The sequence below is a fragment of the Canis aureus genome, chromosome 27 (genome assembly GCF_053574225.1).
Source record: "Canis aureus isolate CA01 chromosome 27, VMU_Caureus_v.1.0, whole genome shotgun sequence".
Classification (NCBI taxonomy): domain Eukaryota; kingdom Metazoa; phylum Chordata; class Mammalia; order Carnivora; family Canidae; genus Canis; species Canis aureus.
Window position 1 is genome coordinate 4,141,110 of NC_135637.1, and position 22,110 is coordinate 4,163,219.

General features: G+C 56.0%; 2 protein-coding genes across 3 annotated transcripts; one reads left to right on the forward strand and one right to left on the reverse strand.

Annotated features, from left to right (window-relative positions):
- Window positions 1-3,488: 3,488 nt before the first annotated feature.
- On the reverse strand, window positions 3,489-10,324 carry NOC4L (nucleolar complex associated 4 homolog). Its single transcript, XM_077875167.1, has 15 exons — window positions 10,160-10,324; window positions 9,927-10,047; window positions 9,216-9,322; window positions 8,808-8,915; window positions 8,519-8,668; window positions 8,347-8,446; window positions 8,229-8,263; window positions 7,826-7,876; window positions 7,595-7,706; window positions 7,432-7,492; window positions 7,143-7,253; window positions 6,894-7,054; window positions 6,727-6,809; window positions 6,502-6,615; window positions 3,489-6,428 (listed from the first exon to the last, which is right to left on the reverse strand). The coding sequence occupies exons 1-15, from the start codon at window positions 10,274-10,276 to the stop codon at window positions 6,309-6,311; spliced, it is 1,551 nt and encodes a 516-aa protein (XP_077731293.1). The 5' UTR covers window positions 10,277-10,324; the 3' UTR covers window positions 3,489-6,308.
- A 244-nt stretch (window positions 10,325-10,568) lies between these two features.
- Window positions 10,569-18,345, forward strand: DDX51 (DEAD-box helicase 51). 2 transcript variants are annotated; one of them, XM_077875168.1, is made up of 14 exons: window positions 10,569-11,001; window positions 12,075-12,225; window positions 12,523-12,668; window positions 12,763-12,834; window positions 12,929-13,035; window positions 13,153-13,261; window positions 13,347-13,492; window positions 13,696-13,888; window positions 13,974-14,089; window positions 14,176-14,292; window positions 14,470-14,571; window positions 14,674-14,737; window positions 14,832-14,966; window positions 15,165-18,345. In XM_077875168.1, the coding sequence occupies exons 1-14, from the start codon at window positions 10,591-10,593 to the stop codon at window positions 15,189-15,191; spliced, it is 1,896 nt and encodes a 631-aa protein (XP_077731294.1). In that variant the 5' UTR covers window positions 10,569-10,590; the 3' UTR covers window positions 15,192-18,345. The 2 variants fall into 2 exon arrangements, with proteins under 2 accessions (XP_077731294.1, XP_077731295.1); XM_077875169.1 differs by lacking the exon at window positions 14,470-14,571.
- Window positions 18,346-22,110: the final 3,765 nt, after the last annotated feature.

A 22,110-nucleotide genomic window follows, 5' to 3' on the forward strand; every position in this document is an offset into this window, starting at 1 on the left:
CCATGGGCAGAGGCAGACAAGTGGCCACAATGGGGGAGATGAGCCTGCCCCAAGCTCTACCACGTTAGGCATCCTGTAACCCCATCAACTCCTCCCACTCAGGCTCAGGACCCTGTGCAGTGGGGGCTCCCCAAAGTTACACACAGTCTTCAGGACCCAGCAACCCACCCAAGGTAGGGGTAGACTGGTGCCACGAAGCCCTGCCCACCAGCGAGTGGCAATGCGGCCCACAGTAGTCAGAGGCAGATGCCCAAATGTCCCTGAACCGATGATAACCAGGCAGACCCGGCACGTCCATCCACACGAGGGGATGTTACTTGGCCACAAACGGAGCAGCAGCCATGGATGAACACATCAGGCTCCACGGGAGAAGCAGTCACAAAAGACCCTTTGTGCGACCCCTCCAGGGACGGGGCTGGGCATCACCTCCGGCTATGCACCCATCCCTACTTGTTCCAGTAGATATCCAGATCTCCAGCCTCCCTGCACTTACACAGTGGGGCCATCCTCACTCGTGACCATCCCCACCATCTGATGGGCTGGGTGCCAGGGGTGAGGAAGCAGCAGGGGGAGGGGGAGGAGATAACAGGTACCACCTGGACAGCGCGGGAGAAGGACTCCTGCCTGCAGGGTTCCAGCCACTGCCCCATTGTGCTGGGAGCAAACGCCTCGCTGCATGTCCAGTACTTGATCCAATTTTCAAAAATCAGTCGTGCTCAATTAACAAAATTAACAACAGGAATACCAGTGAACATTCTCCATGGTCAAAACAAGGGCAATCAATACTGACAGACAATTCAATACGGCAACTCTGGGCACACACAGTAGTAGACCCTCTGGCGTCAGAAGAGAGAGGCATGGGCTCATGCCTGGTCCTCCCGCTTCCAAAGCAGGGGCTGATGGGGCCACATGACAGCATGCTGCATTCATCCTGGGATTTGTGACCACGCCTGAGCCTGAGGTCACAGGGACGCCATGCAGATGTCCAGCGAACGTCGACAGGGCACCTGCCGAACTGCTGGGTACCAAGGCGACCTGTGAGACAACCCAGCAGTGCTGGGAGAACCCCGGGTGTGGGACTGGCTGGAAACCCAGGAGTCCCCAAGCACAGAGCTGACTCCACCTGCAGGGGACGTCGTCCATCCTGCCTGGAGGCCACGTTCACCTGCACGTCTGTGGACAGGAGCCATAAGAGGATCGTAAAGGGCAGGGAAGAGAGGTCACTAGGCCAGGGGCTGGCCACCACCTGCAGGAACCTGCCTACCTGCCTTTGTGTGTGGCCATTGGGGCACAGGTGTGCTCACTCACCTCCCCATGTCCACAGCAGTGGGTGCATGAGGCCACGGAGCTGTCCCAGCCACCCTGGCTCTTTGCAGAGACCTGAGCACAAGCCCCTAAGTCCTGGAGTCACTGCATGGGTGGGAGAGCTGAGGCTGGAGCAGCCACGCAGGCCCCGGGTGGAGGTGCCAGCGGGACTGTGGGCGCTGAAGCCACAGCCCTCACCATCCACTCCTGGAGGGCATGCTAGGCTGGTGGCTTCCACTCGGGACCATCTCCTCCCCACCCCCCACCGCCGCAGGGGTGCAGTCCAGTGGGAAAGCTCTTCCCAGGGGGCGGGGCCAGGGGGACGCGCACCAAGCTCATCACACTGACCCTCAGCAAGTACACCTGTTGACATCAAAGTGTCTGCAGCTGATTTGCTAAATGCCAGTCTGATGTGTGAGTGTCCTGATCACCAGGATGAATGTGCCCCGTCGTGTCAGATGGGCGGCATAACTTCAGTGACAGTACCCTCCTTGCCCACCAGCCCCCTTCCCCTCCTGGAGGCCACAGGGCACGAGACCAAGAGACAGGGAAGCTCCAAGAAGCTTTGCCAGGCATGCACAGCAAGGACTGAATAGGACGCCTCATGCACACAGTAGGCGCTCAGCGATGGGCCGGCGGCCCAGGAGCCTCTACAGTGGGAGGAGGGCAGCCAGCCAGGATCCGCTCACAGGCACAGGACCCCACTGAGCTGGGCACAGGCCACAACCCTCAGACAGGGCTGCACGAGCAACACTATGCCCCTGGTTTCTGCAGAGGACTACAACTTCCCTTTTCAGCTCCCATTCTGGACATGGCAGGGGTGGGGTCTCCGTCAGGATCTCCCCTCTGCCCTGGGTTGGGTCGTGTCAGGAGGGACATATGGGCCAGGAAGAGAGAAGTAGCATTTGACACCGGGGGTTGACGACACGGTGAAGGGGGCTGACAAGCAGGTGGGGAGAGGAGGCCACTGTGCCCCAAGCAGAGGGACAAAGGGAGGGGCCAGGTAATCCTTGGGGCCTACCCTGGAGTCAGGGTCATACACAGCCATGGCACCTGGGACCCCTGAGTGCCTCCCCTGCACTACCTGTCCTCCCCAACACCCCATCATCCCAACCACACTGTCCCAAGACCATACAGGAGACTCCTGCCTGCCCGGCTGCCCCTGGGCCTGGACGTCAGATCTGGATACCCCATCCCAGGCTCCCTCCACTGACATCTATCCTGGAAGGACCCCTTGCCCTTCTCTGCCTGGTCACCTAGGAGCCCCATCACAGAGGCTTCACCCTCTTGGTACTTGTGGGGGAGCAGGTGCAGGGATTCCCTTTCTCAGAGGTCTCTCAATGTCATGCACACCCATTTCCCCGAGACACGCCCCCGACACCCACGGCCAGCCCAGGGTCCCTAAGACCCCTTTATTCACACCCATGGCCGGTCTGGGGCCCGAGACCCTCTCCAGTTGGGATAAACCACTAGGACCCTCGAGCTCCCTGAGAGCTACTGCCCTCACACCAGTTACTGCAGAGGAAGAGCACAGGGCAGGCCCAGGAGGTCCCTAAAGCCCCATCTGTGGGGCCCTCTCCATGGGGCCATGGACAGTCGGCTCTAGGCCTGACGTGGGACAAGCACCGGGCACTGCCAACCAGGGGGCTCCCACCTTGGTGTCATCTCTATGGGACTGTGGGGCCAGGCGGCTGCTGGTGCCCAGCCCCTCCCAGGGTGGAGCAAATGCCGGGAGGCCCAAAGCTCCACCGTGACCTGTGTGTGGGCTCTGAAAGGCCAGGTCCGGGCGGCCAGCACTCCTAGTGGACAGGGCACTGTCCCTCCAGGGTGCCAGGCAGAGGCCAGCCCTCAATTTGGACTGTTACATACTCCACCAGATACCAGACCACCAGATAGGCCCAGCAACCAGGGCAGCCCAGGGCACAAACCTTCCTATAGAGCCAGGGCCCAGGCGCCTCAGCCCGACATATGTCCATTGAGGTTGCTGGTTCCTGCCTGATGACTAGGGCTGACTCAGCTCGGAGTGGCCGCCTGACCTCAAGAAGGGAGAATGGCAGAGATCCCCCCATGCAGGATTCCCATCCGACCTATAGAGGACTTGTGTCTGAAGCAGGTGATGGAAAATTCTGCAACTACATACAGATGATGGTCACAGCATAAATGCACCAAATGGCACTGAATCATGTATTTTTAAATGGTTAATTTATATTAGATGGTTTTTATCCCAATTTTTAGAATTTAGTGTAAGTATATCCCAAATATTGCATATGACATACTTAGACCAAATGACATCACGTATCTGAAATTTCAAAAAAAACCCCACATTGTTTTAAAAATTTACTTAGTTTTAGCAAGAGAGTATGTGTGAGACAGGCAGAGGAGAGAGAGAATGTCCCCACGGAGCATGACCGTGATTTGCTCATGAACTGGACTTGAGTCAGATGCTTAACTGAACTACCCGGGTGCCCCTCCAAAAAGTGTTTTTCAAAACCCCAACTCAAGCTAAGTGTGACCACAACCCCAGCCACAGATAAAGCCTGGACTTGGCAGGGAGGAAGCAGAGCTGGGCGGAGGAGCGGGCAGCAGGGAATGCTCACGGCCTGGAGGAGCTGGCAGGGCAGTACGTGAGCGGCTGCTCGTGGGGCCTGGGATGGCAGTGCTGGTGTTGGACAGAATGAACAGTGTGTTAGAAATGAGTCAGGCACCACAGCGGGCGGTTGTGGGGAACAGCGCCTCCATGTCTCCTGCGCACCGGCTTCTGCTGGAATTCCTACAGTTAGCTTTGCATTGCTTCTGTAACAGAAATGATCAACAGAACCATAACGTGTTCTAATTAGCAAACAGCTGGTTTGCAGGAAGCTGTCCTTTTGCTGTCACAGGGAGAGCTCGATCCACAGGCCTCTGGAGACGCTGACCAGGTGTCATCCTTTATCACCTGGTGTCAGTCTTTATGCTCAGTGGGGAATCTGCTTGTCCTTCTTCCTCCCTCTGCCCCACTCCCAGCTTGCTCATTCACATTCATTAAAGTCTTTTTAAAAAATAAAAGAACTCTCCCTCTGGGTGTCTCTCATGAATAAATAAAATCTTAAAAAAAAAAAAAAAAAAGGGCAGCCCAGGTGGCTCAGTGGTGGTTTAGTGCCTGCCTTCGGCCCAGGGCATGATCCTGGAGACCCAGGATCGAGTCCCACATTAGGCTCCCACAGGAGCTTCTCCTTCTGCTTGTGTCTCTGCCTCTCTCTCTGTGTGTCTCTCATGAATAAGAAAAGAAAGAAAAGAAAGGAAAGAAAAGAAAAGAAGAAAGAAAAGAAAAGAAAGAAAAGAAAAGAAAAGAAAGAAAAGAAAAGAAAGAAAAGAAAAGAAAAGAAAAGAAAAGAAAAGAAAAGGAAAGAAAAGAAAGAAAAGAAAAGAAAGAAAAGAAAAGACCAACTCAACACCAAATGTTGCAAAGTGCAACTGCCCAGTCCTACAGGCTCTGGAGGTCGGGAATCCCTGAATCTGCCAGAATGAGAATCTACACAGAACACAGGATGCCAAATTTAGAAAAACTCAAGAAAGCCTGCTTAAGCATTTTATAATTGAACTTTGAACAAACCATGGCGTTTATCAGCAGGAGGCCTCAGCGCATCCACGCTGTCCCTGGTGTCCTCGCACCTAGGCTCCTACGGTGCAATGCCCGCTTCTGCTAGTGGGCTGCTCAGGACCAGCCCCCACAAATGTGCATGAGCCCCTCCTCTATGCCAGGCAAGTCCTGGGCCCAGGGGGGGCAAGGCAAGCAGCAGGTCGGTAACGAGCCCTCTTTGGTCCTTGTGAAGGATGGCAGCAGGGATAATTCTCAGACTTCTGCAGTGCTGCAGAGCCACAAAGATGATGTGCCCCATGGCACGCACCGTAACAGTTACAGGATGCTCAGCAGAGGCCTCCCCAAGGCCTCACTCAGGCTAGAGTCTGAAGACCAAGGGCTAGGGGGAGAGAGCTATGGAGACTGCAGTGTAAAAGCCCTGGGGCATGAACTGGCTTGACAGAATCAGGGCAGTTCGGCCGAGAGGTAGGGGCGCTAGTGTCCCTAAATCATAGCACCCTATGTAGAGGAGGCGCTACTTCACCGCCTGGACAAAGGACCCACCAGGCACACCAGGGTCCTGAGCCACCAGAGCAGCTCCCGGAGACCGAATTGGCAAACAACTGCTGCTGTGACACCAGGGCGCTCCTCCAGGGGTGGAAGTGTGCCTGGACCTCAGACAGGAGGCTGCAGGGCAACCAGGGTCTCTCCCTCCCAGGCTCTCCATCCCTGCCTGTGTGTCTGCCAGGTCCCCCCATCCCATGTGAGCTGCCGTCACTCAGGTGGCTCCTCCGTCCCCAGACAAGCAAATTTTTAGGAGAAAAGGTAGACTCAACAACCGGGCTGGTCTGGCAGAAACGGGGCCTCAAAGGCATAAACACATGGGAACCAAGTGAGTGCCAGGCCCGTGGCTGCCGGTGCCTGCTCTATTCAGGAGGGTGAACACCCAGGGGTCCTGGGGGCTAGGGAACAAAGATGTCCTCCTCAGGCCCTGGCTGGGAATGGGTGCATGCGCTCCCTGTGCTCCTCCAGGCTGACCAGGACAGAAGACGCTTACTGTCGCTCCTAGGTCACAAGTCCAAATGCAGTGGAGATGTGGGAGCGTGGCCCAGACGCCCCCTGGACAAGAGGGGCCTGGGGGAGCTCGGGGCACCCAGGGAAGCCTTCGGGGCTGGCAGAAGCCACCACCTGGGCACCTGTAGCCCCCCACCCCCCAGGGCAGGGGTCACTTCTGCAGCACCTCCCCAGCACCCACCTGGCTTCAAGCAAGGAAGAGGCCCCAGACACCACCCTCTAGCACAGGCCACATGCACAGCAGGCGTGGGGCTACAGGTGGACACAGCCACCAGAGGAGCTGGGAGACAGGGTCAGTGCCTAGCCACCCACAGCCTACCCCAATCTCTCTTCTATAAACCACTATGGGGGTGGAGGTGACGGTGCAAGGTCAGCTGAGTGTGAAGTGCTGGGCGCAGAGATCATCCTGAAGTCCCAACAAACCCTGCGCAGGGATGAACTGCAGCGGCACTGACTCTTGGCATTTCTTCTTCAGGTTCCGCTCGAAGATCTGCAAGGGATGGACGGATGCTCCCACGCTGCAGTCCCCGCACCCCAGCCACCCAAGCCTCCTCGCCCCTCACCTCAAATGCCGTGAGCTCCAGCAATGGTGCGATGCTGATCTCAGACACAGACAATGCCTGGTTGATGACACTGGCAGCCTGGGACACCTCGGGGTGGTAATGCTGCTGGAGGGCCTGCAGAAGCACGCACATCACCACTCTCTTCCTGGGCAGTGGCCCCAGACAAAAGCACCGACTCCCGGGTAGACTGGGAGGTGGAGTGGGTGATGCACACAGCATGCTCACCTGCAGCTCCCACAAGGAGCTCTCCAGAGCTCGGCTCTCTGCTGGGTTGCCTTCTTCAGGGTCATAGGGGTCACTGTCCAGCTCTAGGAATGAGACCCAGGCCCCACTCTGTGACCTGCCCCAGTGTACTGGCTGTTGGGGGCCCCCCAGGCCCTGCCCACACTCACCGTGGCCCAGAGGGTGGTGCACGAGGACACGGCAGGCGGGGTGCCGGCGCAGCAAATTGCAGATGAAGGGCAGGACCATGAGCAGGGCCTCAGGGGGAGCAGTCAAGGCCAGGCGGGACAAGCGCTTGGCAAAGGCAGCCACCAAGTATGCAGGCAGATGGCTGGGAGGGATGGTGGGTCTGAGTGAGACCTCCTCACCCAGTACCCCTGCCCCCCGCTCTGCATCTTAGCCCCGCCTCTGGCACTCACGAAGATGACAGGAAGAGATCTGCCAAGTGGAAGAACCGGGCCCGGTACTTGACGTGAAAGATAGATGGGTCCAACAGACCATAGAGCTTCCGGTAGAAATCAGGGTACTCGCTGGGAGCAGGGGGGTTGTGGTGTAAGTGAGCAGCAGCAGGCATAGGGGTGAAAGCCGATGAGGAAGAGACAGGTCGTGGCTCCCAGTGGCCTCTGCCCCCTGCCCACCCCCAGCCTCCCTAGGGCAGCTCAGCCGGCTCCCCAGCCTGGGGCAGACACCTCCCAGGTGAACACTCACAGGTTGTGCTGATGAATCAGGATAAAAAGTCCATTCAAAGCCAAGAGGCTGATGGCTCCCCCTGCAAAGACGCGTGGTGGTGAAGCCCCAGCCCACATCACGCCGCCACCCCACAGGCCTGCTCTGCGGGTTCCCGAAGACGCCCTGCCAGGCAGGCACTCACCCATGTCATAGGCGCGGGTCAGGAAGTCGATCATGAGGCTGGGCTGGGCCAGGTGGGGCAGGATGGAGTCATGCATAATCACCAGCACCTTCTTGTACAGGCCAAGGGGCAACTGGCGGGGAGGCAGCATGTGTGGGTGCACCTGCCACACTCCAAGGACCACGTGAGCCAGAGGCACGTGGGCGCCTGACCTGGGGCGCCTGCTCCCCACCCACCCTGCCCCGTCCCTACCTCGTGCTTGAGGAAGCCAAGCCACATCAGCTGGAAGGCCTTTCTGTGCTCCTGTAGTAGGTGGCAGTGGGGGTGTCAGGGTGGCACATGAGACTCGAGGTGGGGTGGCACACCCCACCCTGAGGAGGAGACACCACACACACCACCTTCCCCCTGCTCTGCCAGAGCTGGAAACCCTGAATCAGAAAACTCCGACAAAATGAGGGCAAACACCCAGCCTAGATCACAGCCATAGGGGGGCAGACAGCAACATGTGTGCGACCGCCCACAGCGATGAGGCCCACTGAGGGCCTGGGACCCAGGTACCCATGTGCCTCTCCCCCCACTCCCTGCCCCCATCCCTGTGAGGGACCCCTGTGGCTGCCTGAGCCAGGGAAGCCACCCCCGCCACGGAGCATCTCACCTTCAGATGAACGACCTTCCATGTCTGCGACAGCTCTGCGGGGAAGATGGGGTCAGCAGGCACGTGGGAAAGGAAGCAGCCCCATGGGGGCCCCTGCCCACCCACCCAGGATGCTCACTTGCGTGCTTCACATAGAAGCTAGATGTGTTGCACTCCTGGCGGGGGAGGCTCACGGCAGACAACAGCGTGAAGGCGTTGTTCCAAAAAGTGAACGGCACCTGCAGAATACCTGGTGTGAGCACAGATGTACCCCCACCCCATCCCCCAGCCATGGGACTCAGACAGCTCACCTCCAGGTACCTGTTGGCGACACGGACCACAATATCCGTGGCCGCCTGCATGGTGTGGTAGCGGATGTCGTCATGTTCCAAGTACTCCCGGAACTGGGAGAGGAGCAGTGAACAGTCGTCCTCCAGGGACAGCAGGCCTTCCACTACAGCCTGAGTGCCGAGCAGGGGGGGTGGGCATCAGGGGGCCAGCCACACCCCCTCAGCAGGGGAGGGTGCGGCAAACACAGGGTGCTCATCAGCCACCTGTGCCAGGGCCCTTCCCAGCACCCCACCCCCACTTTGCCCCTACCTTGAAGAGCTGGTGGGGAAACAAGTAGCAGCCGTCCCACTTGGGTTTCTCCAGGGGGTGAACTCCTTCCAACTGCACAAACCTCATGAGCGTGCTGAGAGCTAGCTCCTGGGGACGGCGGGTGGCAAAGTGGTTAAGGTGCCAGGCCACAGGTTCCCCCCTAGAGGCCCCCTCACAATGCAAACCAAGTGCACGTGACATGGCACTCCCACAAGTACCAAACGCACAACAAAACCAGCCACCAAAACACCAACCAGACAGGGAAGACGGCCGGGGGGGGGGGGGGGGGGGGGGCACAACTACACAGCCAGGAACGCAGAAGGGGGCAGTGGTGGCCTTGCCTCCATGTGTGTGGACCACCTGCGGCTGGGGGTGCAGAGAGTGCTCCAGACAGTCAGCACCACTCACCTTGACCTCAAAGGAGGAGTGGGCCAGGAGCTCCCGCAAGCGGTTGCAGCAGCTGTGGTATCGGTGCCTCATCCACACCTTGTACTTGCGGGTGGCCCCTTGGGACCCTGCAGGGAGCAGAGCAGTCAGCCCACAGCTGCCTGCCCGTCCCCACCCAACTCCACAAGGAAACGAGTACGAAGGGTCACCATGGCCCAGACCTGGGCTGGGAGAAAATAACCTCCTGTTCTGAGGACAGGGCCCCCCGGCCCCTTTCTTTACTCCAAGACCTAAGCCATCTGCAGTGGGGACACAGGAGACACCCCCCCCACCCCGCCCACACACCTCTCCACCCCCGCTCCCAGGCCCTGACCACCGACCATGCGGGTCACACCCCGGCACATCCCACCAGCGGTTCCAGACACACGCAGGGCACACTGCAGGGCCTTACCCGGAAGCCGGGTGCAGGGAGTCTCTGCCCCGCCGCCGCCGCCCGCAAGACCGTCCTCCCCCCGCGGGCCTGTGTCCCCCCACTGACCCCCAAGCCAGTCGGAACCGCCTGGGGGGACTCACTGCGCGCTGGCAACCCCCCGCCGCCTTCCTGGAGACGATCCCCGCCCCTAGGAGGCAGCCCGGGGGAAGGAGGAGGGAGGCAGCCCAGGGGGAAGGATGGGGGAAGGATGGGGGCAGCCCGGGGGGAGGGGGAGGGGCAGCCCGGCCCGGGAAGCTCACCCGCCAGGACCGAGTCCTCCGACGGCAGCCGGCCCACGAACAGCTCCCCCCGCTCCAGCAGCGCCGCGAACAGACGGCCGCACGCGCGCACCGCCTCCCGGATCTCCTCGCTGTCCTCGGACTGAGGGGACAGGCGGGCTTGGGGGCTCTGCTCGGCCCGGGACCCGCCCTCCCGAGACCCCCGCGGCCCCTCGAGGCCCCTCCCCGACCCCCTCCGCCGCCCGCGCTCCCACCTGCAACACCGCCAGGATGTCGAACACCGCGTTGGCCTCGCCGCGGCTCGCCAGCACCGCCTCCAGCAGGCAGCCCAGCGCCCGGCGCGCGCCATCCGGGCCGGGGCCCCGCTCCATGCCGCCCCGCCGCCCCACGTGGCGCACACAGCGTCCCGCGCCGGGACCTCCCGCCTGCTGCCGCCGGCGCCCGGGCCCCCGACGTCACCGTCCCGCGCCGGGACCTCCTGCCCGCCGCCGGCGCCCGGGCCCTGCCGACGTCACCGTCCCGCGCCGGGACCTCCCGCCTGCTGCCGCCGGCGCCCGGCCCCCTGACGTCACCGTCCCGCGCCGGGACCTCCTGCCCGCCGCCGGCGCCCGGGCCCCCGACGTCACCGCTCCGCGCCCCTGCAGTCATCACGGCGCGCCGGGCCCGGAGGCGTGCGGCTGTAGGCATGGCGCTCTTCCACGTCGCGCGGTACGCAGGCCCCGAGGCGGCCGGGGCGGAGGCTGAGGCGGACGGCCGGGCGCGCGCGCTGCTGGAGCGGCTGCAGTGCCGCGCCCGAGAGCGGCAGCGGCAAAAGCAGCCCCAGCGGCAGGAGGCCGATCCGACCGCGGAGGCGGCGGGGCGGCGGCGGCGGCGGCCGCGCAGACCGCGGAGGCGCGAGGGCTGCGGGGCGGCGGGGAGCCCGCCCGAGCCGCGGGGGAAGCGGCGGAGACTGGACGGCGAGGCCGGGGGCGCAGGTGGGGCCGGGAGCGGCGAAGACGCGCCGGTGGACCCGGGTGGAAGTTCTCCCGCGGAGGGTTCGGCGCCCCCAGCCCGCGGCCTGCTGCTCGGGGCCCTCGGGAGGAGCAGGACGGCCAAGGTGAGCGGCCGGGGCGGTGCGGGGGGCTGCGGGCCGGGGGAGCCTGGGGAGCCGGAGAAGCGGACGTCTCAGCGCCCCACCGCCCGGCCGGTGGCTCAAATCCTGCGCAGACTCGGTGCTTTGTCGTTGACTGCGTTAAAAGAAGGAAGCTTGGGGAGTATAAGAAGCGGGTTTGTTATTGTCACAGTCGGGGGCTGAGCTAGTTCTACCTGACGGGAATACAAGGAGTTCTTATTTGGTGTGTATCCGTTTAATAAAGGAAACCGTTTTTGGGGGGCGTTTAGCTTACTCTTTTTTCCACTTGAGTGGGGGTTTCCAGCAACTAGACACTGAGCTCAAGGGCTCTGGGATGATGGTGATTCCGGGAAAGGAAACGGTAGGCTGGCCAGGGTGCACTGGTACCCTCGGGTCAGGGCCTATGTTGGACCAGGGTCAGGAGACAAGGACCAGCCTGAGTAAGATGGACGGGGGAGGTGAGCGTCGGGCAGAAGGAAGGATCAGGGCAAAGGCCCTGGGACAGCGGGATGTATAGGAACAAACATCTGGGGATCCCTGGGTGGCTCAGCGGTTTAGCACCTGCCTTTGGCCCAGTGCCTGATCCCGGAGTCCTAGGATCGAGTCCCACATCAGGCTCCCTGCATGGAGCCTGCTTCTCCCTCTGCCTGTGTCTCTGCCTCTCTCTGTGTGTGTCTCTCACGAATAACTAAATAAAATCTTAAAAACAAGCAAACAAAAAACAGATATCTGTGGCTAGAGCATGGTCAGTGATAGGAAATGAGGTTGGGGCAGGTGCCAGGTCACAGAGGGCTTTGCCAGGTGTGCCTCTGGGTTGGATGTCATCCTAGCTGTGAGAGGAGTGACGCTTCCTGATTGTGTTTCTTAATTCCTTCAGAGGTTGTGTGGAAGGTGGGCGTGAGAGATGGAGGAGAAGCTGAGGAACTAGTCAGGCTACTCAGCCTGCTTTGCTGTGGTCTCTTCAGTTTGAGTCCCTGAGTCTTTGGTGTCTGTGGGTCTTGCCCCCCTAGTCCCAGGGAGTCTTGAGTATTCACTCATCTTCTTTCTCTTCATGGTAGGCCCAACCTTTCCTGCCATTGTGGTTGGCTGAGCCAAGCTCTGTTGGAAAGAGCGTCACAGAAGACTTGGTGCCTATTGAGGACATCCCTGAAGTCCACCCTGACATGCAGAAGAAACTGCAAGCACACGGCATCTCGTCCTACTTTCCAGGTGTGTGGGGGAGAGGTCTGGACACATGCCCTCAAGAGCATCCCCACCCAGAATCACACAAGCCACAGGATAGTGGCTGTCAACATGGCCCCCTAGGCACATCCAGCATCAAGTGTGATCTAGGTGTTTAGCCATCTGGGCCTGGTGCTCTTCGAGGCCCAGGTGCTGTCCTTGAGCAAGAACAGCCCAGTCTAGAAGTCATAGGTGAAGGGCAAGGCTACTTTGGGCTTTGGTAGTTGCCCTGATGTTGGGTGTTAATGCATAAACATGACTTGTGTCTCATCCTTCTTTGTCCAGTCCAGGCAGCAGTGATTCCCACTCTCCTGGAAAGCATAGCCAACGGGTTCCTGGTGGCCAGAGGTGGCTATCGGCCCAGTGACCTTTGTGTTTCTGCCCCGACGGGCAGTGGGAAGACCTTGGCCTTTGTCATTCCTGTGGTACAGGTGAGTGTAAGGACTCCCCTCCGACTCTGCAGGCAGGCTCAGCAGGCAGGGAGCCGGCTCTGCTTACACAAGTGGCTGTCGCCCCCTCCCCCAGGCCTTGCTATGTCGAGCTGTTTGCCAGGTCCGTGCCTTGGTTGTGCTGCCCACCAAGGAGCTGGCCCAGCAGGTAGGTATGTGCAGCCCGCGCCTAGAAGTCAGAATTAAGGATTTTGACACTGTGGTGCTTCCTACCAGGCTGCTGATGGCCATTCCTTCTCCAGGTGAGCAAAGTGTTTAACATCTACACAGATGCCACTCCTCTGCGTGTCGCCCTGATCACTGGGCAGAAGTCACTGGTCAAGGAGCAGGAGAGTCTCGTCCAGAAGACGTAGGTCCTGCTGTGTTGGGGACTCCTCAGGGAACGGGGAGGCACGAACCCCTCTGCAGGCCTCTTTGTGGTTGGGGGGTCGGCATGGGCTCAGTGTTGAGCCACTCTGCTCCTCAGAGTAGACGGCTTCCGCTGCTTGGCTGACGTGGTGGTGGCCACCCCTGGCCGCCTGGTGGACCACATTGACCAGACCCCAGGATTCAGCCTCCAGCATCTCCGCTTCTTGGTACGTTGCACACCTGGAAGAAGACTGGGGTTTGGAACCAGTGTTGACTCTGACCACCAGACACTAGACCTCTTGCTTCCTTTAGATCATCGACGAGGCCGACCGGATGATAGACAGCATGCACCAGTCCTGGCTGCCCCGGGTGGTGGAGGCAGCCTTCCCGAGTGATGTTGCCAATGACCCCTTTGCTCTGCTCCAGAGGAGACAACTCCAGGCCACCACTGCTGCCAGGTACCTAATGCTGAGCTCTGCTCTGCACTTGGCATAGCCTTTTCCACCGAGGCCCCCTTGTCATGGCCGTCTGTCTCTAAGACCCCTTTCACCAGTCTGATCGGGTTTGTTCTGGGGCGGCAAGGCTCAAGGAGAACAACGAGGGCTCTGCAGGTCTGCTGGCCAGGCCAAGACTGCTGTCCCACCCCCCGCTCCCCTGTCAGTATCTCTTGTCCTCAGATGCCGCTCCAGAAGCTGCTCTTCTCGGCTACCCTGACACAGAATCCTGAGAAGCTGCAGCAACTAGGCCTCTACCAGCCCCGGCTCTTCTCCACAGGGCTAGCAGGCAGGGGCCCCAGAGACATTGACAGGGACGGGGAGTCAGGCGGGAAGTACACCTTTCCTACAGGGCTGTCTGTGAGTAGGGTGCACGGCAGGGGGGTGGGGAGTGTGTGTGTGCTCAGGCACGTGGGGCGTTGCCAACCCTGTGCTATCCCCACAGCACCACTACGTGCCCTGCAGCCTCCGCACTAAGCCCCTGGCCATCCTGCACCTGATTTTGGAGAGGAATTTCTCAAGGGTCCTTTGTTTTACCAACTCCCGCGAGAACTCTCACAGGTGAGGCCTTAGGAGGCGCAGGGGTAACAGAGGGATGCAGGTTCCAGGCCCTACCCACCTAGCTCCTTGCGGCTTTTCCCACCCAGGCTCTTCCTGCTAGTCCAGGCTTTTGGAGGTGTGGCTGCGGCTGAGTTTTCCTCCCGCTGCAGGCCTGGCCAGAGGAAGGTGGTTTTGAAGCAGTTTGAGCAGGGGAAGATTCAGCTGTGAGTACCTGGAAAAAGAGGGCAGTGGAATCTCACATCAGGGCCCTCTGAAGGGGAGGTAGTTTCCCTCTGTGGGAAACCAGTCTCCTGACTGGTGACATCCCCTACGGCGGCTGGCTGGTGGGGGTGGGGGGCTCCTGGTCTCAAGCAGGGCCCATAGCCCCTGCTGTTCTCCAGCCTCATCAGCACAGATGCCATGGCTCGAGGTATTGACGTGCAGGGTGTGCAGCTGGTAATCAATTATGACGCCCCCCAGTATCTGCGGACCTACGTGCACCGGTGAGGCTGCCCCGGGGTTGTGGAGGGAGATTTCCTGGAAGGAAACCACTGTCCCAGTGGACCCCTGGAGACCACCATCCTGGTCGTTGTGCTTGGTTTCAGGGTGGGAAGAACTGCCCGTGCTGGAAGAACCGGACAGGCCTTCACTCTGCTCCTCAAAGTGCAGGTCAGTCTGCTTGAGTCTCTGTAGGGGTCAGGGGTCCCCTGCTGGCAGCACTGCTCGGGGAAAACGGGATCCCTTTCTACCCATTTCCCTGCAGGAGAGGAGATTCCTCCAGATGCTAGCTGAAGCCGGCGTGCCCAAGATGGCACGGCACGACATCCCTAGTGAGCTCCTGCAGCCTCTCGTCCCTCGGTACGAGGAGGCCTTGTCTCAGCTGGAGCAAGCTGTCAAGGTGAGGGGCCAAGGCCTTCTTACGACACGTCTCGTGTGGGAAGAGACCTGACGTGTGGGAAGGGAGTACATGGCCCTGGGAGGGGTGTTGGGGTCAGAACTGCACTTTCTGAGCGAGTGCCGGGTGCTGCTGCTTGCAGGGAGTGGGGGTGGGGGGCGCAGGTGGCACCACTCAAGCCTCTGCTTCTCCCCTCCGCAGGAAGAGCGAAGGCAGAAGGTGGCCTAGACAGGCTCGGAGGACTGCAGGCTGAGCCCACTGCAGAGCAGGCTCTTCCCATCCTGTGCCTCTTCCAGGGCTTAGCCTCATCCTTTCTGAAACAATACTGAATGGTGGCTGCTAGATATGTGAGCAAAAGACAGATTCCTCTGATTTCAGAGGGAGCTGGGAATGTGGGGCCGTGTTTGGCACACCTGGCCAGAGGCAGAAACACAATTGTACCTACATCTCTTAGTCTGTGGGAAATAACAATCCTGTTCAACGTGACTCATATATCAAATGTCATTAATACAGTCTTTTTTCTTTGTTCTATATATTAAGGTTTTAGGAAATTTTTTAAAATTCTATGCAGGTTTTTTTTTTAATTCAGTTAATTAACATATAGCATATTATTAGTTTCAGAGGTAAAGGTCAGTGATTTATCTGTCTTGTGTACACCCAATGCTCATTCCATCACATGCCTTCCTTCATGCCCATCACCGAGTCACCTTATCCCCCGTCCCCCTCCCCTCTAGTGACCTTCAGTTTGTTTCCTAGAGTGAAGAGTCTCTTACAGTTTGTCTCCCTCTCTGATTTCGTCTTCTTTTATTTTTCGCTTCCTTCCTCTATGATCCTCTGTTTTGATTCGTAAATTCCACATATAAGGGAAGTCATACTATCATTGTCTTCTTCTGACTTCTGACTTACTTCATTCAGCATAATACTCTCTAATTCCATGTACATCATTGCCAAATGGCAAGATTTCATTTTTCTGATGGCTGAGGCATATCCATCGTATCTATACACCACATCTTCTTTTTCCATTCATCTCTCGATGGACATCTGGGCTCCTTCCACAGTTTGGTTATTATGGACACTGCTGCTGTGAACATTGGGGAGCAGGTGCCGCTTTGGATCATAATGTTTGCATTCTTTGGGTATGTTTCATTGTTTTAAATAACCTACTCATCAGATGACAAAGTCGCTTTACTTCCTCAAGCGGGCAGTCCTCAAGTGCGATCTTAGTGTTTACGGGTAATGGACACGAACAAATACATTCATACTTTCCAAGTTGAGGACCAAAGGACCACATCACTGATCCAGCAGGTGTTCTCAAGTGTCACCTGTTACCATGTCTTCCTCCAAGGCCTGAGGGTGGAAGGATGCCATTGTGATACGTCCAAGTTTCTCAGTCATCTGCTTGTCAATGTTACGTTTGGATTTCTATAAAATAGTGATTGTGTCATCTAAGGACAATGATGTTCGCTGTCAGTCTGGGACCTGTTATGTTTCCAATGATCTAATGAAAATTTGTGGACTTTTTTTTTACCTCACTGTGGTGTAAGAACAACTGTGAATTCCTCCATCAGTCATGGCGCAGCACAGGCCTACAGACATGAGTGTTCTCCATCACTTCACTGCGGGCTTCACCACACTGCCCCCTATCACTACCACTCCTCCCTGCAGGCCCGCACCAGCATTCTCCCAAGAGGGGCGTCTCCACGTACCCCTCCCAGACCAGAAAACACCCATCCAGTGTCTATGTGGGATGTCCTTTGGTCCTCGTGAGACCACGTCTTGCCATCAAATGTCCCCATGGGAAGTACATAAAGGACACCTATGACAGCTTAAGTTTGGCACACGGATATCACATACGGGTTTCTTGGACATGCGGACACTGACCCAGTGGACCGCGGTGCCAGCGAGCAAAATAGGAAGAAAGCCCCGTCTTCTCCTCTTTCAGCTGTGGCCAACTATTTAGTGATGGGGGAAGGTGAACAGATACTAGCAGACTTTGGGGAGATCAGTGCACAGTGTGAGTGACCCAGTGACCATAGGTAGCATAAGGTCCCCTCAAGACCTTGGGGAGAGAGCCACAAACTACAAGTCTGGCAGGAGTCCTGGTTCTCATGGCCACTTCCGCCAGGAAGCCCAAAGAGGGCCTGGAGAGCCCCTGGTGTGAGCAAGTGCACTGCAGTCTGCCACTCCCTGAGTATGTTGGGCAGGGCCTGGGTTGTCAGGGGTAGCCACTGCTGGCCGTCTCCTGGTCCATGTGGCACTCGGGCCAGCCCATGCTTCCCTGTCCCAGGAGCCTTATGAAAGGCTAATGGTCCTCACGCACAGGGTTTGCATGGGTGGACACTGCTCATGAGGAAGGAAACCTACCATGTTTCTGGCTGCTGGGCCCTGTGCCTGTGCTCCCAGGTCAGAAGGGCTTCCCACCCTTCAGAGCAGGGGCTCCATTTCTGTCCTGAGCACTTGCTGTACATCTAAATCATGAACAAATAACCCCGAAGAAACACGTCAAAGTGGAGTAAAAATCTGCCGAGGCTCCCATCCGTCCGAGACCTGCAAACTTGCATGTGCTAAAAGCACAAGGTCAAGTTTGTTATATTCTGAAATGTCCTTGGTCCCCACACTGTGACTCCTGAAGCCACAGAAGCACACAGAGCCCCTATTAAACATCCCTGCCTCAGCTCTTCTCTGTGAAAGTGATGCATCCTGGGCAGTGGTCCTCACCTGGGCTCTGATGAGTGCTCTTCCGTTGTCTCTAAGAAATTGTAGGTTTGCTCATGTGTCAACACTGTTCTAGCCCCACATGACTGTTCGGGAAACAGGTGCTCCCAAGGACATCCTCTGAGTGGCGCTTAGCACTACTGGTGCAGGCAAATTCAATGCTCATGAGCCTCTTAAGTCCCCCCTGCTCAGGGGGACATCTGCTTCTCCCTCTGCCCCTACCCCCTCTCAGGCTCCCTCTCCAATCAATTTATCTGTTTTAAAAAATAAAATAGGGGGGATCCCTGGGTGGCTCAGCGGTTTAGCGCCTGCCTTTGGTCCAGGGCGAGATCCTAGAGTCCTGGGATTGAGTCCCACGTCGGGCTCCCAGCATGGAGCCTGCTTCTCCCTCTGCCTGTGTCTCTGCCTCTCTCTCTCTATGTCTATCATGAATAAATAAAAAATAAAATCTTTAAAAAAAATAAAAAATAGGGATGCCTGGGTGGCTCAGCAGTTGAGCATCAGGCTTTGGCTCAGGGTGTGATCCTGGAGTCCTGGGATCAAGTCCCGCATTGGGCTCCCTGTATGGAATCTGCTTCTTTTGCCTATGTCTCTGCCTCTCAATTTGTGTCTCCCATGAACAAATAAATAAAATCTTTTTAAAAATTAATAAAAAATTTTAAAAATGCTCCTGGACTTTTTAAAATATTTTTATTTTTTTAAGATTTATATACTTATATAAATATATATATATTTATATATACATAAACATCACTTGCTCAAAGTTTGAAAAAGCATGTTTTCACATGCACCAATTCTCCAAGAAAATAGCCCATGAACAAATCTGTTAAATCTCACTTAATGTGGACGAAATCACCACCTGCTAATCCCCAAGTACTTTGTGTCTCTGGCAGATTCAGCGGCAGAGTGGGCATGGCTGGGGCAGCCCTGAAATACACAGCAAGCACTTGGCAGGAGGAGAGTAGGACCCGGAGCAAAACGCGCATTCTAGACCCTGGACATCAGTGAATGTAAAGCCCAGCGTCCTCTTGTGACAGGACGGTAGGTAAGACAGGAGCTCCTATGACATGAGTCAGGGTCTGAAACCCGTTTCTCTTCCTGTGAAGGGAACACCTGCCTTCCTGGCCCTTGCCTCTGACACCACTGCTTCCTCCATGGACATGGGCCCCAAGGACACACGACTCCAGGTGCCCTGAGTCCAGAACCATTCACGATTTCCACTGGGTTTTCTCTTCCTCACATTTGTTTTTAAGTCATTTTTACACCCCTCATGAGGCTCAAACTCAGGACCCCGACATGGAGTCTCTTGCTCCCAGGACCTTGTCTTTAACCCATAAATTTCTTGGAAGTAAGTTTCTCAGTTTCCAAACAACTAAAAATGTAAAATAACTGATTTCTCATTTTATTTATTGTATACAGAGAATGGTCCATGTGGGGCTGATGTTAAATTTTACCGATGTTTCCTTTGGGGACAATTTACACTTTCTATGTATACTTTCAAAGAATTCTCACTTTGTGAAGGTTTTTACAGACACACACAGTTTTATGTGTACGATGTGGTGAAATAGGGTCATCTGTGTTGTTCACACGTTCCACATCCTGTGTTTTATTTCCTCGATCCATCATTTTCTGAGAGACCTGCCAAAGCCCTGTCATTTGTGGATTTAAGAACGTCCGCAGGGATTCTGTCTCTGGTGCCGCACCTACCTAGAGCTAGCTAGAGCTCCATCTTACACGGGGCTTGGATGCTTCGGTCACCTGCCATCCTGCACGGCCCCCTCCAGCAGCAGTGGGGACACAGACCACAGGGACAGTAAGAGGGGCTGGGGCAGCCCAACCCCATCCCCCGCACGTGGTGCAAGCAGCCTGTACTCTGTGTGGGGTCCCGACCACCATCCACAGAGTGGGGAGGCCTCTGCACCTCTCCACACACCTGCCCCATCGCTGTAACTGTGATCAGCACATAAAATATCTGGGGCACCTGGGGGTTCAGTAGGTCGAGCGCCTGACTCTTGGTTTTGGCTCAGGTCAGGATCTCAGGGTCTTGGGATCGAGCCCCCTTGCGGGCTTGATTCTGAGTGGGGAGTCAGCCTGAGATTCTCTCTCTCCTCTGCCCCTCCCCCACTCTCTCCCTCTCAAAATAAATAAAATCTAATTTTAAAAAATTAGTAAATAGAGCCCAGCATATACTAATAGAATTATTACACTGTCCCCAAAGGCAAGGTAGACCCAAATTTAAGACACTTGCATGTCAGGAAACTCACTTTATCATCAATTTAAAGCTAAAAACCACGAGATGACAAAATGATAGTTTATAAAATTAGTAGCCATTCTTTTTTTTTTTTAAAGATTGTATTTATTCATGGGAGACACAGAGAGAGAGAGAGGCAGGGACACAGGCAGAGGGAGAAGCAGGCTCCATGCAGGGATCCCAATGTGGGACTTGATCCCAGGACTCCAGGATCACTCCCTGGGCTGAAGGTGGCGCTAAACTGCTGAGCCACCTGGGCTCCCCCCAAATTAGTAGCCATTCCTAATAAAAAATCAGTCAAACATTTATCAACAAACTTGATTTATTTTTTTAAATTTTTAAAAAGATTTTTAGATTATTCATGAGAGACACAGAGAGAGAGAGAGGCAGAGACATAGGCAGAGGGAGAAGCAGGCTCCATGCAGGGAGCCTGACGTGGGACTCCACCCAGGGACTCCAGGATCACGCCCTGGGCCAAAGGCAGGGGCTAAACCGCTGAGTCACCCAGGGATCCCCTATCAACAAACTTGATTTAAACATGGTGCTTGGGACCCCTGGGTGGCTCAACGGTTGAGCGTCTGCCTTTGGCCCAGGGCGTGATCCTGGAGACCCCGGATCAAGTCCCACGTCGGGCTCCCTGCATGGAGCCTGCTCCTCCCTCTGCCTGTGTCTCTGCCTCTCTCTCTGTGTGAGTCTCTAATGGATAAATAAAATCTTTAAAAACAAAACAAAACAAAACATGGTGCTTTAAACAAACTAGCTCCCAAAGCTCAACAGCAAATGTGTGACTGTTGACCCTCAGAAACTAATTCCATTACGTTGGGAACACAACAGGAGTGCCAGATAGCACACTTTCATTCAACAGACATTTCAACAACAACAAAAAAGAAAAAAAAAAAACAAAACAAAACCAAATGACAGGGGACTGAAATTACCATTATTTGCATATTCTATGTTTGTACGCCTGTAAGTGTATGAGCTGTAATTCCCAGGACTGCAACGACTTCGGCCTTGGATTTGCTTGAGAGACAGGCAGACATGTGTTTAAACCTTGTGTGAATAGTACGTGTCTGAGATGAGGCATCACTCTTTTGAAAAGAAAAACAGGGGTGCATGGGTGGCTCAGTCAGTAAAGCACTGCCTTCAGCTCAGGTCATGACCTCAGGGTCCTGGGGTTGAGTCCTGTGTTGGGGCTCAGGGGGCTCCCTGCTCTACAAGGAATCTGCTGTCCTTGTGCCTCTGCCCTGCTCGCTCTGTCAAATAAGTAAATAAAAATCCTTGGGAAAAAAAAAAAAAAGTAACATAGTCTATACATGGAATAAAAGAATAATATCAAAGAAGGGGGTTCTTGACTTGCAAAATATTTGTGTTTATTCTAGAGCTTTTGTAATAAAAAATTAGTGTTGTTCTGGCAGAGAAATACACCCCCCCCCCAAAAAAAAAGGAAGAAGGAAGAGAATAAAGTCCTGAAAATAGGTCCAGAGATATATAGCAAATAGAACTGACTTTGAATGAGAAAAAAGAGTGCTATATTCACAAAATGATAGTGGCAACCAGAAAAAAAAAAAACCTAGCCTCCTTCCACACACAATTTCTGATGGAACAAAGGGCTAAACTTTCTGGATGGACACGGCAGGAAACCCAGACCCCATAAAGGGAAAAGTAGAAGTACATAGGAATGTTCTAAACAAAGTAACACGGCAGGGACGCCTGGGTGGCTCAGTGGTTGAGCATCTGCCTTCGGCTCAGGTCATGATCCCAGAGTCCTGGGATCGAGTCCCGCATCAGGCTCCCCACAGGGAGCCTGCTTCTCCCTCTGCCTATGTCTCTGCCTCTCTCTCTATGAATAAATAAAATCTTAAAAAAAGAAACAAAACTAAGTAACAAGGCAAAGACTCATCATGCCTCGCTGCAAAGGAGGGAAATATCCTTTTTTTTTTTAAATATATATTTTTTAATTTTTATTTATTTATGATAGTCACAGAGAGAGAAGGAGAAGCAGAGACACAGGCAGAGGGAGAAGCAGGCTCCATGCACTGGGAGCCGGATGTGGGAATCGATCCTGGGTCTCCAGGATCGCGCCCTAGGCCAAAGGCAGGCGCCAAACCGCTGCGCCACCCAGGGATCCCGAAATATCCTTAATATACAAAGAGCTCCTACAAAACCAAAACAACTCACCAA

What these genes read in the sequence shown, in the direction of transcription:
- NOC4L (XM_077875167.1), bottom strand. Translation starts at nt 10,276, where the DNA reads ATGGAGCGGGGCCCCGGCCCGGATGGCGCGCGCCGGGCGCTGGGCTGC. An exon ending in TCGCCAACAGGTACCTGGAG is followed by an intron (nt 8,447 to 8,518) that starts GTGAGCTGTCTG and finishes GGTATTCTGCAG; the next exon opens with GTGCCGTTCACTTTTTGGAA. An exon ending in CTGATTCATCAGCACAACCT is followed by an intron (nt 7,254 to 7,431) that starts GTGAGTGTTCAC and finishes CCCTGCTCCCAG; the next exon opens with CGAGTACCCTGATTTCTACC.
- DDX51 (XM_077875168.1), top strand. Translation starts at nt 10,591, where the DNA reads ATGGCGCTCTTCCACGTCGCGCGGTACGCAGGCCCCGAGGCGGCCGGG. An exon ending in CCAAGGAGCTGGCCCAGCAG is followed by an intron (nt 12,835 to 12,928) that starts GTAGGTATGTGC and finishes TTCCTTCTCCAG; the next exon opens with GTGAGCAAAGTGTTTAACAT. An exon ending in TCCAGCATCTCCGCTTCTTG is followed by an intron (nt 13,262 to 13,346) that starts GTACGTTGCACA and finishes TGCTTCCTTTAG; the next exon opens with ATCATCGACGAGGCCGACCG.